This window comes from Poromitra crassiceps (genome assembly GCF_964638095.1).
Source record: "Poromitra crassiceps genome assembly, chromosome: 2".
In the NCBI taxonomy this organism is placed as follows: Eukaryota; Metazoa; Chordata; class Actinopteri; order Beryciformes; family Melamphaidae; genus Poromitra; species Poromitra crassiceps.
The window spans coordinates 121,524,800-121,541,611 of NC_139624.1; the positions used below are offsets into that span (position 1 = coordinate 121,524,800).

The window sequence follows — 16,812 nt, forward strand, 5'->3', positions numbered from 1 at the left end:
AGATCAGATTACAGCGGCGCTGAACCAATCAGATTACAGCACCGCTGAAGCAGGAAGAGACGTTGAGGTAAAGAATGGGAGTGCAGAACAAATACAGGATGACTCTGGTTAACCCTCAACATGCTGGAGACAGACAGAGAGCTACGGACTCACATTAACCAACTGCACAGAGCAGGGACTGAGTTTGACTTTAGGGTTATAGCACTTTACATGAGAGATAGGGGGAGGGAGAGGGGAGGGATTTTGGTCTCAGGACACCAACAACCACCTCAAGGAATCTAACCATCAACCTGAGTAGCTGGTTTCCATACCAGTGTGCCTGCTCAGTCGTCTGGACATGCACTAAATGGGTTAGGGGTTATGTTGAGTTGGGTTGAGAGAGAATTGGTATGGGTGTTGGTAAATGACCTGGAGTGTGGATCTGTTAATGTTATAGAGGCTTTAACACATTTGTTGAAGTTGAGCAAGGCAAGCACAACATTCCCAGCCACTGAGTCAGAGGGAGAGAGTGAGGGAGAGACAGAGTGAGAGATGAGAGAGGGACCGAGAGACAGAGAGACAGGGAGACAGAGGGGAGAAAGAGAGAGGGAGAGAGAGAATCCACCTGTTCAATGCGCACATTTTCAATTTGCACATTAAAAAACCTGAGTGGAAAAATGTGTGATACATTTGGATGGAAACCCAACTAGAGAGGGGGCGAGAGAGAGAGACACAGAGAGGGGGACAGCGACCCCGAGAGAGAGAGCTCAGTGGTTAGCACTGTCTGCTCACAGCAAGTTGTGGGTTTGAATCTGGTAACACTTTACAATAACGTACACAAATACTATAGTAGTTACTAGTAAACTAACCATTAACTAATAGCCAGTTAATGAGTAGCTAATGAAAAATTTGGCATTAGTCAATCACTAGTTAATCATAGTTAATGAGTAGGTAGTCATTAGTTAATGATTAGTATCTAATTTCCTGAGTAGAGTAGTTAATCATTACCTAATGATTACTAAATGTCAGCTCATTAATAGAGTAGTTAATCATTACTTAATGATTCCAAAATGTCAGTGTGTGAATGTATTAGTTAATCATTAGTTAATCATACATTGTGAGTATAGTAGTTAATCATTAGTTCATGATTAGTTGTTAGTTCATTAGTAGAGTAATTACTCATTAGTTAATGGTTAGTCAATGGTCAGTTTGGGAGTATATAGTTAATTATTAGTTATTCATTACTTAATTACTTAATTATTACCTGTCCATTAGTTACTCTTTTTGTGTACCCTATTGTAAAGTGGTGCATCATACTCAGTAGTTTATGAATACTGAATCATTACTTAATTATTACCTGTCCATTAGTTACTCTTTTTGTGTACCCTATTGTAAAGTGGTGCATCATACTCTGTAGTTTATGAGTACTGAATCATTACCTGTCCATTTGTTACTCTTTTCGCACCCTAATATAAAGTGAAAGATATCCTTATCAAATAAACTCTCCCTTCCAGGTGAGAGGCTAACAAGCAACAGGCTGGTTAGCTCAGATGGTAGAGAACCAGACTTACAATTTAACAATCTTGGGGTTCAGGGTTCGAATCTCACCTGGAAGGGAGTGTTTATTTGATAAGGATATCTTTCACTTTATATTAGGGTGCAAAAAGAGTAACAAATGGACAGGTAATGATTCAGTACTCATAAACTACAGAGTATGATGCACCACTTTACAATAGGGTACACAAAAAGAGTAACTAATGGACAGGTAATAATTAAGTAATGATTCAGTATTCATAAACTACTGAGTATGATGCACCACTTTACAATAGGGTACACAAAAAGACTAACTAATAGACAGATAATAATTAAGTAATGATTCAGTATTCATAAACTACTGAGTATGATGCACCACTTTACAATAGGGTACACAAAAAGAGTAACTAATGGACAGGTAATAATTAAGTAATTAAGTAATGAATAACTAACAATTAACTATATACTCCCAAACTGACCATTGACTAACCATTAACTAATGAGTAATTACTCTACTAAGGAACTAACAACTAATCATGAACTAATGATTAACTACTATACTCACAATGTATGATTAACTAATGATTAACTAATACATTCACACACTGACATTTTGGAATCATTAAGTAATGATTAACTACTCTATTCACGAGCTGACATTTAGTAATCATTAGGTAATGATTAACTACTCTACTCAGGAAATTAGATACTAATCATTAACTAATGACTACCTACTCATTAACTATGATTAACTAGTGATTGACTAATGCCAAATTTTTCATTAGCTACTCATTAACTGGCTATTAGTTAATGGTTAGTTTACTAGTAACTACTATAGTATTTGTGTACGTTATTGTAAAGTGTTACCTTGAATCTCCATGCCAGTTGTTTCTGTGTGGAGTTTGCATGTTCTCCCCCTGTTTGCCTGGGTTTCCTCCCACAGTCGAAAGACATGCTGTTTGTGTAGTGTCCTAATGTAATCTGAACTATGTAGTTTACCTATTTTGCAGTCGCTTGCTGGTAGATTCAAGATTCAAGATTTATTAAGTGTCCCAAAAGGGCAAATTGGGTTGCAAAAAGCATAGTACAAAGTACATACATAAAAACAAATAAGACAATAAAGACATTATAAAAACAGTCTAGAGCAGCAGTTTAAAGTGCAACACAACAGTTAAAGTGCAAATGACAACGGTAGCAACGATCTAAAGTGCACAATAGAGATATAAAGTGCATAGTAGCAAAGTGCAGTGTGGCGAGTGACTGCCTTCACTCTCAGCAGCACATTTATATCACAAGAAAGAGCTACAATGTATCATTGTATTAACGCACAAAGGAAAACCTCGGTCCAGACCAAAGGGCAGACAAAGTATATAATACAGATATACTGTACTAGTTCAACTACATTTATATTCACGTGCTGAGTCAAGGAGTTAAACTTTTTAGGGGGCATGGTGGCACAGTGGTAAGCGCTGTCGCTTCACAGCTAGAAGGTCCTGGGTTCGATTCGCACCTGGGACGCTGTGAGCGCTGAAGGAGTGCGTGCCCGTCCGCATGTCCTCGAGTGCCCATCGCCCGCGTGGGGTCGTCAAAAAGGGCCTTTCTGTGTGGAGTTTGCATGTTCTTCCCGTGCTCCCTGGGGGTTTCCTTCATATAGGAACCCCACACCAAAACATGCAATATCCTGTTTGCTGAAGTGGTGCCTCCTCTGGTCGTTAGGGGTGCCTGTTCAGAGGGAGGGGAACTCGTTGGAATAGTGTGATCCTCCAACGTGCTATGTCCCCTGTCAGGTAAAAAGAAGCAGCTGGCTACTGCCCATGTCTCGGAGGAAGCATGGAGCCAGTTTCGGCTCTCCCCAATTCGGCATTAGCACTCATGGGGGATAAAAATGGGATTAAAAATCTGGGGGGAAAAAAGGAGTTCAACTTTTTGGGCATTTTTTTGTAGTTTAACGACTCAAGCGACAAACTACAATTTTGGGCAATAAAATGAAATTAATATATATTTATTTTATTTTATTTTACCATTACTGTTGAACCAGAACCCCCTTTGACAAGACTGGCCCTTTTCATCCTGATCGCTTTGAAGGCAGCATAAACCGAAGACAGCCTACGCTGCCCCTGTTTGGCTTGCCTTGATATTCTTACCCTAACCAAACCATAGGGCAAGACACAGCCTATGCTGCCTCTGTTTGGCTTACCCTGAGATTCTTACCCTAACCTTAACCATAAACACGACCACACGTGACAGCGTCACCATGGACAAACCTCCCGATGATGCACCATGGCCATATTTAAGTAAATACATGGCATTGACTAGCTCTACAGACAAAAGTTTACTGTACATGTGACCTACAAGAATCTGATGAATGTCTTTGGACCGAAACGTTATTCTTTCTGTTAATAAACCTTTTGCATTTGGAGACAGTGTGCGGGAGTTATTTTCTTTGGATTTAGTCGGTTTTCCCTCCTCCGACACACCTGTCATTTGCAGCTGTGCAGAAGCTTTGCTCCTACATGTGAGCTATGCAAGCCGAAGGCAGTTCCGTGTAGACCAAGCTAAGCTCGACAAGCTCTTCATACTGTACTGTCTAAATAAGAACAAACGTTTGAAGAATAGTCTGTTTTAGTTGGGATTTTTTTGTGAAGATTGACATCAGATGATACAAAACTGATGAGTAAGACAACAGATCCCTCTTTTACAACATGCTCAAGTATTTACTGTTTATCTGTCTGATAAAACAAAACCCACAAGAACCCAGATTTGTTTACAACAACAAAAATATAACATGGAATATATTGGGTGTCAACTATTGCAATAAACCCAATTGAGACGCATATTTTTGGCTGGCATGTGACTTTTTTGTAGGGTATTATATTTTATTTCATAAATCACACGTACATTGTCAGTGTACTGCTTTTTTAAGTAGTTTGAACTACTCTTTCTGGGTAGCTTGTAGTTTCCTAAGCTACATTTCACCCATGGTAGCTTTGCCGTAGTTCAAACTACTTCCATGGTGAAGTAGTTGGTAGCTTCCTATGTTATGCTTTCAAAGTAGCTTCCCCAACACTGGCACTGTATATGATGTGTGTATTAGGATACTACACACAACATAGAGTAAACATAGATTACACTGTAATCTATGTTGTGTGTAGTATCCTAATACCTATGCTGTGTGTATTATCCTAAAGTAATCTAGTAAAATGTGTAGTATGTATATGATCTGTGTAATGTTGTGTGTAGTATCGTAATGTAATCTAGTAAAATGTACTATGCATATGATGTGTGTAACCTATGTTGTGTGTAGTATCATAATAGTAAAATGTGTAGTATGTATATAACCTATGTTGTGTGTATATGATGTAGTATATGACTGATGCTATGTAAAGCCCTTTGAGACATGCTTGTGTACTAAAGGGCTATAAACAGAACAGAACTGAACAGAGAGAGAGAAAGAGAGAGAGAGAGAGAGAGAGAGAGAGAGAGAGAGAGAGAGACAGCGAGGGAGAGAGGGAGAGAGACAGAGTGAGTCAGAGGGAGAGTGTCTGAAGAGAGAAGATCCATTGATCCACTCATTCAGTGGAAAGCCACGAGATTACTGAGGAAAGAGAGACTGTCAACTTTACCAAAGTATAGAGTGTGTGGACACATTAAAGAACAATAGTAACAATAACAGTATCATACTGTAGAGTCTAGACTCTACAGTATGATACAGTATGATCTACACAGTGTAGAGCAAAGAATCTGTAGCCTGGTATCGAAGGCTGGACGCAAGGCTGCCCGCCACTGATTCGGTGACGTATACCTATTTTTCCACCCCAACTGATTGGTTGCTGTCTGTTGTCAATCATCAAACGCTTTGACCAATCACAGTAGCAGGAGAACTTTGACGATTCTGAGCCAAATAACTCACATTGATAAGAACCAAAGGCTAATAGGTTGTTCTACTGCACCATCATGGCTGCAGCGCTGTTATCTAAAAACACAAGAGCTTTGCCTCTTGCCTTCAATACTCTTTGGGCAGATACAAAGTAGAGCGCGCACATGCACTCAACACAGCAATCACAAATATAAAGTAGAGTCCGCACACTGCTTAGATATATCTCCCAGTAGTAGATTTATTTATGTTTCGGTCTCACGACCTTCTTAAAGGGACACTCCACTGAAAAACAATGCTGATTTTGCACATAATCTCACACACACAGGAAATCTGTAAACAGTTGTGCAGACATTCATTTAGTTTGACAGTTATTGAGAGATGATTTGAGTTAAGTTGTGGACCAGTGATATGAGATTCATGCACAAATGACATCACTGGTCCACAACTTAACCCAAATCAACTCTCAATAACTGTCAAACTAAATTAATGTCTGCAAAACGGTTTACAGTTTTCGTATTATGTGTGAGATTATGTGCAACATAAATCAGCATTGAAAATCGGCAGTGTCCCTTTAAGAATGAAGCAGGAATTTCCAGAGCACTCATATAAATAGGTCACATCTCTCCACCAATTGGCAGAGCGAAAACAAGTCAGGTGAGTACAATCAACCAGGATAGAAATCAGAGTGCATCTTGCTTCACACTAATAAATCAATCAAAGCAGTAAGTTATTTCCCACAACAATAGCATTGAAATAAAAGACTCAGAAAAGCAGAACCCCGTGGCAGTTAACTAGTATGAGTTGTGCCAAACACACATTAATATCTCAAAAACTATACATCACATCGCTTATATTTTGACATTCTGAGTGACAGCAGAATTAGCTCAAGAGTTTGATGTATAATATATGCATCTCGTGTTAAAGTTGTGTGAACTGTCGCAGTTTTTAAAATGTAAACAGGGTCAGCCAGCTAGAATCAGACACTCGAGCTCATGCTCCATAGGGTCCCATTGCCATTTCCACCCAGTGACGCGGTTTGTTTACCAAAATGCTGCTCGGCTGATCCCTCATATTAACGTTAACATAACTTGCCCACCGCTCAAGTGTCCAGACAGCGTCTCCAGTATAAGACGTTGACTATTTCTGTACTCCCGCCGTACAATCCGTAGCATCAAACAATGCTACGGCCATGTATGCATACTTGAAACATGTCCATTATGTATAAACAAAGCATACAATTGTCTGACGGGGTAGAAAGTAACAAGGTGCCTGACTTCCACCAAAACACACGTCATTACCGTAGGTGACTGAATTCAGTCAACACAAAAACATACCGTAATGAAAAAATAAATAAATACTGTATTTCTTCTAATAAACCACCCCAGAATTGATTGGAGACCATTGCTTATTATGCTAAATTGACTCAGACACCTCCAGTGGTTAAACGAGACACGGCGGTAATTGGGGACTCGGCTATTATTATAAGTTTTATGGTATACTAATACACTTATATTTATATACTAACACACTAACCCAAATCTTAAATAGGCTCCTTATATTTATATACTAATAACACTATAACTCAATCTTATAGTTATATACTAACACTATACACTAACCCAAATCCTAACAAGAGTTATCTAAAGGTGTGTCACAGGTGTGGTTCCATAGAAGCAAGAAGGGAAGTGAGTTGTGTGTGTGTGTGTGTGTGTGTGTGTGTGTGTGTGTGTGTGTGTGTGTGTGTGTGTGTGTGTGTGTGTGTGTGTGTGTGTGTGTGTGTGTGCACATACGTAAACCAGTTGTAGTGGTTTGGGTGGATTCCTCAGTGATGCATCACGACTCGTGTCACTCTGTGTGATGCTAACACACGCACGCATGCACGCATGCACGAACACACACACACGCACAAACGCGCGCGCGCACGCACGCACACACACACACACACACACACACACACACACACACACACACACACACACCCACACACACACACACACGCACGCACACACACACACACACACACACTTGTTCCTGACCATGCAGGCCATCTATTATTCACACAGGACCACTTCTTGCTATATTGGCCTAAAGTGTTCAGCCATAACCACAGTACAGCTGATGGGCTCATTGATCATTTCTCATCAGTGGTTCTAAATGACTGCTGTTTTACAAGATGACTGCCTAGTGATGTAACTAAATACTGTGAATTAAAGTTAAGATCAAGTTCTCTTCAGAGCGTTATTTGATTATACCATCAGATTGTTTCTACCAATCTGCAGTTTGATCCAACACAGAGAGAAGCTCGCAGGAGAAGTTGGGTTTGGCTCCTTCTGTTGTTGGAAGATGACCAAATATTTTTTATCATCATTATCATTATCATTATTATTATTAAATTATTATTACTATTATTAAATTATTATTATTAGGGGTCCAAGCACGAAGTGCGTGGATCCCTATTGAAATTGTTCCGATTATTGTTTTTCTTCTTCTCCGGTAAAACTGTATGTACAGCAGAAACTGTAATGCTCAGCGTAGCCAGACTGGGCACATTGTAAATGTGCCTCACTACTCAGAAACAAAAAAATACCCATATCGGCCAGATGGTGGCGCTATAACAGACAATTTCGCGTTATGGTCCATATCTTCTGAACCGTGTGTCCTATACTCAAAATGTCACTTCTCCTGGATTCCTTGGATCAATACGCATCTGTCCATATAGGCCACGCCCATTTGCGTGTGCCTAGATTTTCCGCCATTTTGAATTTTATCAAAAACCTACTTTTGCGAACTCCTCCTAGACCGTTTGGCCAAATCACACGGAAATTCTTCTGGGTCATCTATGGACTACCCCGACCTAAAGTTATTAAAGGATTTTGGATACATGAAACCGTTTTGAAATTATAAATGTCTAAACTTTTGTGTATTTGCTTTTGTTCTTTTCCTGCCCTAAAAGTGTGTGGATCTCAGAAACCTTACACCCCCCATCACCAAAACTTTCCACACAGGTTCACGACATCACCCACTACTCAGAGTAAAAAAGATTACACCAATCCACCAGATGGTGGCGCTATAACAGCCAATTTCACATTTTTCGGTCCATAACTTCTGAACCACAAGGCGTAGAATAAAAATTCCACATCTACTGGTTTCCCTGGAGCATCATGCATCTAACCTACTAGGCCATGCCCATTTCTGTCTGGTAGATTTTTCGCCATTTTGAATTTGATCAAAAACCTACTTTTGCGAACTCCTCCTAGACCGTTTGGCCAAATCACACAAAAAATGTTCTGGGTCATCTACGGACTACCCTGACCTAAACTTATCAAAGGATTTTGGATACGTGAAACGGTTTTGAAATGATAAATCTCTAAACTTTTAATGAAACACACCCCGACACTAAATTGCCCACAACTCATTAACCGGTCAATTACAACTAGCGCTGCTACTACTGCTACCACTCCCACTATACCAACACTACTACTACTACTACTACTGCTACTACTAGTACTACTACTACTGCTTGGAAACCATCAGGTCACCGGATATCAACCAAACTTTGTTTACTTGTGCACATACCAACTCTGAATAAATGTGCACTATTCAGTGTCTATATTATCTGACATATACCCCCCAAGTCACCGGAAGCTTGAACCCTGCATCGCCGCTTGCGGCTATATTTAGGGGTCCAAGCATGAAGTGCGTGGATCCCTATTGTATCTGTTCTGATTATTTTTTTATTTTATTTTTTTATTCTTCTTCTCCGGTAAAACTGTATGTACAGCAGAAACTGTAATGCTCAGTGTAGCCAGACTGGGCACATAGATTGTAAATGTGCCTCACTACTCAGAAGAAAAAAAATTACCCATATCGGCCAGATGGTGGCGCTATAACAGACCATTTCGCGTTATGGTCCATATCTTCTGAACCGTGAGGCGTAGAATCAAAATTCTACTTCGGCTGTATTTCCTGGATCAATACGCATCTATCCATATAGGCCACGCCCATTTGCGTGTGCCTAGATTTTCCGCCATTTTGAATTTTATCAAAAACCTACTTTTGCGAACTCCTCCTAGACCGTTTGGCCAAATCACACGGAAATTCTTCTGGGACATCTATGGACTAACCCGACCTAAAGTTATTAAAGGATTTTGGATACGTGTAACCGTTTTGAAATTATAAATGTCTAAACTTTTGTGTATTTACTTTTGTTCTTTTCCTGCCCTAAAAGTGTGTGGATCTCAGAAACCATACACCCCCCATCACCCAAACTTTCCACACAGGTTCACGACATCACCCACTACTCAGAGTAAAAAAATTACACCAATCCACCAGATGGTGGTGCTATAACAGCCAATTTCACGTTTGTCAGTCCATAACTTCTGAACCACGAGCTGTAGAATCAAAATTCCACATCTACTGGTTTCCCTGGAGCATCATGCATCTAACCTACTAGGCCACGCCCATTTCTGTCTGGTAGATTTTCCGCCATTTTGAATTTGATCAAAAACCTACTTTTGCGAGCTCCTCCTAGACCGTTTGTCCAAATCACACAAAACTTTTTCTGGGTCATCTATGGACTACCCCGACCTGAAGTTATTAAAGGATTTTGGATACGTGAAACCATTTTTAAATGATAAATCTCGAAACTTTTAATGAAACACACGCCAACCCTAAATTGCCCACAACTCATTAACCGGTCAATTACAACTACTGCTGCTACTACTGCTACCACTCCCACTACTACCAACACTACTACTACTACTGTATGTATAACGCTGCTGAATACACACTGTGTACATAGCAGAAAAAACTGAATATGCCTATTCATGGTAACGTCATATTTCGACGTCATCTTGACATTCCTGTGTAGATGTCTAAATGATCCCCAAATCGGCTGTGATTTGGCCTAGTCCTGGACGTCACTGAAAGATGATATCAGAACATCATCATGATGTAATTGTGTTTGCTGGGAGCCTTCTTTCAGATATATGAGAGGAAAAACATTCCAATACATTATTGTGTCTTCAGATGGGAAAGGTCCAAAAAGAGAATTCAATCTGAATTATCCTTGTCACTCATGTGCTCATTGTAACAGCACAACCCACACCAATTAGTTCAAACACCTCCATTCAGGGCAGACTTTTAATGTAAAGTGGTGCATTATGTGTGTAATACAAAAATGTCCTTAATGGTAAATGGACTGCATAACAAGCTGCCATGCAGGGTGCTGGCTATAGTCACCAAAAGCAATTTCAGGGATAAAACCCATCAACCTTCTGTAGTGGACGCCACTACGCCCTATGGTTTGATGTGTGTGTGGGAAAGACACAATGACAACTGAAAATTCTGATTTCAGAACACAAAAGCTCCATCATGAGACAAGAACTAACCTCTCCTGTTGCAAAACACGTTCTTGAACACAGCCACGCAATCTCCAGCTAACATTTCCAAGATATTGAAAAAGTTCATGAAACACCGCAAAATAAGGAGGCAACATGTGGGGTTTTAATTAATGTTACTGACTTAACTGTCTGAAGTTGAAAGTTGCTCATCCCACGTGGGGTTTGAACTTTGAGCCGCAATGGTCTTTAGTTAGCATAAGTCATGAGCTTTACCAAGTGAGCTATCCAGACTGTTGTATTTAATTTTGTAGACCATTTTATATGTATCTGCAGAGCCAGAGAAGTACTTGTCGTATTGACAATATGTTCTACCCAAATACCACTTTCTGTCCAGATACTTAAAGGGATATTGTACACAAAAACTGCTTTCTATCCAAGTACTACTTCAAGTCACAAGTACTTATGTGACCACAACACCCTGACTGACCCCATCACCCTTACTGACCACTACACACTTACTGACCATGCTTGGACCCCGTCATCGCCGCTTGCGGCTATATTTATTATTATTATTATTATTATTATTATTATTATTATTATTATTATTATTATTATTATTATTATTATTATTGTTGTTGTTGTTCATAATAAAAAAACAATTATTAAAAAAAAATTTAACTAAAAGGTGCTTAAACACTAAAAACTGTTAGAAGGGACGACCCTAGTACTCGGATGAAACGAGTATCCGGTACAGATACCTTTTTGGCCATACTTTGAACGTTTTAGTGGCATCTCGGCATGCTGAACTGCCAACAGCAGCCACATAAAAACTTAAGCCACACTCACTTTCAGGCTAAACACCGCCAACTTTGGATTTAAGTCACGCCCCTTTTGAGTAAGATACATATAGTTTAGTTGATACAGATATAAGTGTACTTGCTCATCCCTGTAGTTACAGCTAGCATAGCATTACAGCTAGCATAGCATTTAACACTGAGGGTCGGAGGGAGAAACTGGAGGCTTTCCAGATAAATCCTCCCTCAACATGAGGTCAACACTGAGTGGTTTGAATTAACTTAACATTGATTTACCATCACTTACTGCCTGGAATATGGAAGATAGAAATAAGAGCAAGCAGAGATGCTGCTCGGATTTCATGTTACAATCAAATGTGTTGGGCATGGGGAGCTAAAGTTGGTGTTTTTATTTATTTAGATGACTTGATAGTTGACAGCATGCATGAGAGATAGAGAGGAGACCCAGACTGCTGACTTTAGCTCACTGCAGTGTGGATATTTATTTAGCTCCAGAGCCAGACTCTGTCTGGAATATGTTTGGAATATATATTTACCGTTGTGTTTGCCCTATTTACATGTGGGAAACAGATCCCAACACAGTTAAAGACACAACAATGCATTTAGATTGGGCACCAGTCTAAAAAAATCAATGTGTTCTCATGAAACGATTAATCTGGTCAGTACACACACACACACACGCACACGCACACACACACACACACACACACACACACACACACACACACACACACACACACACACACACACACACCTACAACACGACCAATTCAAAAACGTCCCAAAAGTTGTTTGTAATGGGTATGTTTAGCCAAGTACAATAAAACATCAAATGTAGACTTTGAACACACCGGGACCCGAACTTGGGTCTGTGAAAGGCAAGCGTTTTACGTATCCACCACCCCGGCAAAGTCACCCTTACGCTACATTCACACAGGGCACCTACGCCTTGCCTTGCCTCAACCCACGCGTATGCCTACAGACCTTGAGCTGCGTGTGAACCTATCACACGCTTTTGCGATCACACTGCACGCCTATTCCACGCTGAACCTGAGCCGAGTTACAAGCGCCTCTCCTCTCTCCCGAGTGTTTTTTTTTGTCACGTGTGGTCCCGAATTATCATGGGTAGGTAAAATAAATCAGATATATTTAATGTGCTATTGATGCTGGATATGTATAACCAGGTCTCCTTCTTGGGTGACTGCTGTCATAGAGAACTGGATGCTGTTGTACAACGTGGATTAACTTTTCATTGTCCATCTTGCTTCTTCGGTCGCTATTCTCTCTCCTGAAGATTTGTTTAACAACGGGGAGAAAGCCCCACGTGATAGCTACCCGCCAATCACTCTCTCTCTCTCTCTCTCTCTCTCTCTCTCTCTGCTCAACACTGTTGTAGTAACACCATTTTATTTTGAAATTCAGTTGACTTTGCCATTTCCAACAGATATTGTCACGTTTTTCCTTCATGGCTTGACAGAAGAAGTCTGCCTTCACGCGCCTAGTCGGCTTGAAAATAGAACTCACGCCTAAACGAGAAAATCGGCGCAGCTCAGGCAAAGCGTGGGTACATGCAAGGTTCACGTTGAGGCGCCCTGTGTACACAGCCTCATTGACTAAAAAGGACACCTATTTAAAAGCGTGGGTAAAGGCAAGGCGTAGGCAAGGCTTGGGTGCCCTGCGTGAACGTAGCCTTAGCGCTCCTCGACTGATTTGAATGTCAAACTACGGTGGGGTTGATTTTAGATGTTGTGGAAGTTCTCTGGACGTCTATTGGACTAGCATATTACGGGTTGACACATTTAAGTCCTTCACTTTTTAGTAGGAACAGTGAATGAGAACAGCCCGAAAAAATTGCTTGCCTGGATGCGAGACATCTCTGGATTGGCTGTAAATTGAGATGAGTAATGTTCTGGCCTGACTCGAAAATGACCTCTGGGTTGCCCTTGAGCAGGACACTCAAACTGCTGAAGAAGAGTTTTCCAGTGCCTTCACTTATTATTAAGTATTTGGAGCTCTCTCGGCCTCAGTTATACATACTCAAAACAAAGGAATAAATAACATCAAAGATAGTTATCTTTAGCCTGGGGTCTGTCTAACAAAACAAAGAGACTTTTGGCTCATATTGTTAAGCAACAACATTTAACTCGTATTAGCCGTTCCCACCCAATTCACCAATTTTCTAAAAGTTAGGAAGTAAAACAGGTGGAAGCAAGACATTGATAAAGCCCCTGCAGCACTCAAACACCTAAATTGGAAGTTGAAAACCCTCAGTAGTGTTCTCCTTGGACCTCGTTTACTTCCTGCCTTTTAGACACAAGATGGGTGAATTGGGTGGGAAGTGTAATAATAAAATGGTTTAAAGACTGATTGACACAAAGTTTGAGGCTCCGCCTGTAGGATAGAGAATATAAAATGATATTGATAATGATGATATATGATAATAATATGATATTAAAAATAATTTAGTTTTCATGAAACTTGCTCATTTGTCGTTTTGTGCAGCGTAGACTGTGAATTATCTTAGTTTCCAAAAGATAAATGACACCTTTGCAGACAGCTCTCTTGTGTTACAGCATCTCTTTAAATGAACTGGGTTCTTATACAGTAGCATCGGATGCTAGCATCAAAGGTTACAACGTTACTACAGTATACTAACTTTACTATACAAACCAAATGCTATACTATATACTATAAACTATATGTAAGGATAAGTGGAAGTATATGTAGGAAATGGCGTATTAAAAAAAATCGGAGGAAGGTCCTAACACGGTGACATCAGGACGTCCCACAGACCACCGTTTAACTTGACTGGTAGTCAATATCTAAACGCAGTGTCACGGTCTCTTAGAGGAGAGTGGGCATTATTTAGCTCAGATATGATGATGTTTATTTATATGTTTTCTGGCTGGTTTATCATTGCATGAAGCCTATGTATCTGTGTGCAGCCGCTGTGTTTGTGTGGAGGCGGCTGATATGTCCATATATGGAAGCGCGCCACCGGGCGCTCACTCTCCCAGTCCGGAGAACATGGCTGCCATGAACACAATGTAGCCAACAGCAGGGATCTGTTTGTGCCCCTTTTTGGATACTTTTTATATTTTATGTATGATAATGTCCCATGTTAATGTTACCCATTGACCAGTGTGGGAACCGTGCACTCTCTCTCACATTCACTGTCTGAGCTGGCCCAGGAACGGTAGCCTAGGTAAACCCAGCCACCACGTGACCTGCTCTCTCAGTTCCCAGTCACTATCACATAGTGACTGAGAACAGGTCTGAGAGCAGGTCACGTGGGGGATGGGTTTACCCAGGCTACAGGAACGGGGCCTCACCTGCCAGCCCTGAGGAGAGCTGACTACCAGAGCAGCATATCATCAGTCGCATGCTGTCTTCAATGATGATCAGCCTAAGGCTGCGTTCATACAGGACATGTCTGAACACTTTGGAAATCATGTCGAAAGCGCTTCCATTGCACACAAAACACACTTCAAGTGGCTGCCAGCATGGAGGATGTGCGTGAGATGACGAAGGACCAGTTCAGTAGTTCGTAACTGGAGGAGTTGAAAGCTGTGGCTGGGCTAGAGGAAGTTGCCCTGGAGCCTGGACTGTCGAAGAAGGAAATACAAATTCGGATAGCAGCAGAGTTAGATTTAAATGAGCTTCGGTATGAAGCTGCATAAAATTTATAGTGAAAAGGAGGTGCGGGAAGCTGCCTGAAAGCGTGAAACAGAGGAGCGGGATAGAACGCTGGCAGCAAGAGAGGGAGGATAGAGATAGAAAATGGCAGAGGGAGAAAGAAGATAGGGACCGGACCGCGTTGAAGCCGAGAAGGACCGGGTGCTTCAAAAAGAGTTAGCCGAGATGGACCGGAAAAAGGCTGTGGATGTGGAGCAACAGACTGCACATAGGGTCGATGTAGGTAAAGCCCGGGGCTTCATGCTGAAGTTTGATGAGACGGCAGTTGATGTATTTTTCGAGATGTTTTAGTTCTAATCACTTCATCACTTACAAGGTTTTAGTTCTAATGACTTTATCACTTATAAGGTTTTGGTTTTAATCACTTATCACTTACAAGGTTTGAGTTCTAATCACTTCATCACTTACAAGGTTTTAGTTATCACTTCATCACTTACAAGGTTTAAATCATCACTAAAAGTGCCAAAGTGGGAAAGGTTTGTCATGGTGGCACTGCTGAAAACATTCACATATACTGTGTGTCACATATCTAAGTTGCTTTGGACACAAGCCTCTGATAAATGACTTAATGTATTGTAATGTGATATAATGTATTATAATAGGATATAATGGAATGTGATATAATGTAATGTTAAGTAATGGAGTGTAACCTAATGCTATACACCTGCTTGACGAAAAACTATTCCTAAAAAAACGTGAATAAAATAAAATGGTGGATAGCCTCTGTAACATCTTAGCGCCTTTAGGGTTAGTGTAAACACGACACATCACCTACTCACCCAGAAAAGGAAGTTGAAGAAGAAGAGAAGGTATTTGATGCATTTGTTCACAGCCATCTTTTCTTTTCTTTTCCTCTGGTTCTTCTGACTCTTGTCTCTAACCCTCTCTGTGCTGACAGACTGGGAGCCTTCTCTCTCTGTGCTGAGTGATGTTAACCCCCTCAGTGCTGACTAACCCTAATGTTAACCCTCTGAGTGCTGATGAGCCCTCCTGACAGCAGACTGGAGGAGAGACCTACAGGGTGTGGATGTACTCTCCCCCCGCTCACCCACACACACCAGCCTGCTCTACCTGTTTCTCCTCCCACTTTGCATGTGTGTGTGTGTGTGTGTGTGTGCTCTACCAGTTTCGCTTCCCACTTTGCGCGCGTGTGTATGTGTGTGTGCTCTACCTGTTTCTCCTCCCACTTCATCTCCTCCCCTCCCTCTCTCTCTCCTGGCTTTAGAGGAGAAACAAAGCTCAGACTCCCTCCCTTTCTTTACCTTTATTTATACAGGGGGAGTGTCACACACACACACACACACACACACACACACACACACACACACCCCTCAAACATGTATTCTATGCTATGCATTGTTTGGGCCTTGGTATTCGCCTTATTTACCACGCCCACTTTTTCTCTCTTCTGCGTTACACGCAATTGTATTTGTTCTTCCGGTTCAGCGCTAGTTGGCGGCCAATTTCAAAACAAAACGTCACTATAATAATGAATGAAGTTTGGCAACATTCAGAATTAAGCTACACTGCGGCCAACTTCAGTTACATGTTCATAGCGTTACTGCTGCGA

At 40.9% G+C, this 16,812-nt stretch overlaps 1 protein-coding gene across 1 annotated transcript in view; it reads right to left on the reverse strand.

The window, feature by feature from the left end:
* LOC310790228 (tetraspanin-8-like) overlaps window positions 1–16,229 on the reverse strand; it is a 41,332-nt gene extending 25,103 nt beyond the window's left edge. Inside the window, exon 1 of the mRNA XM_083651901.1 lies at window positions 16,022–16,229. Within this exon, the coding sequence (XP_083508027.1) occupies window positions 16,022–16,078 (57 nt within the window). The 5' untranslated portion in view covers window positions 16,079–16,229. The remainder of the gene's footprint in view (window positions 1–16,021) is intronic.
* Window positions 16,230–16,812: the final 583 nt, after the last annotated feature.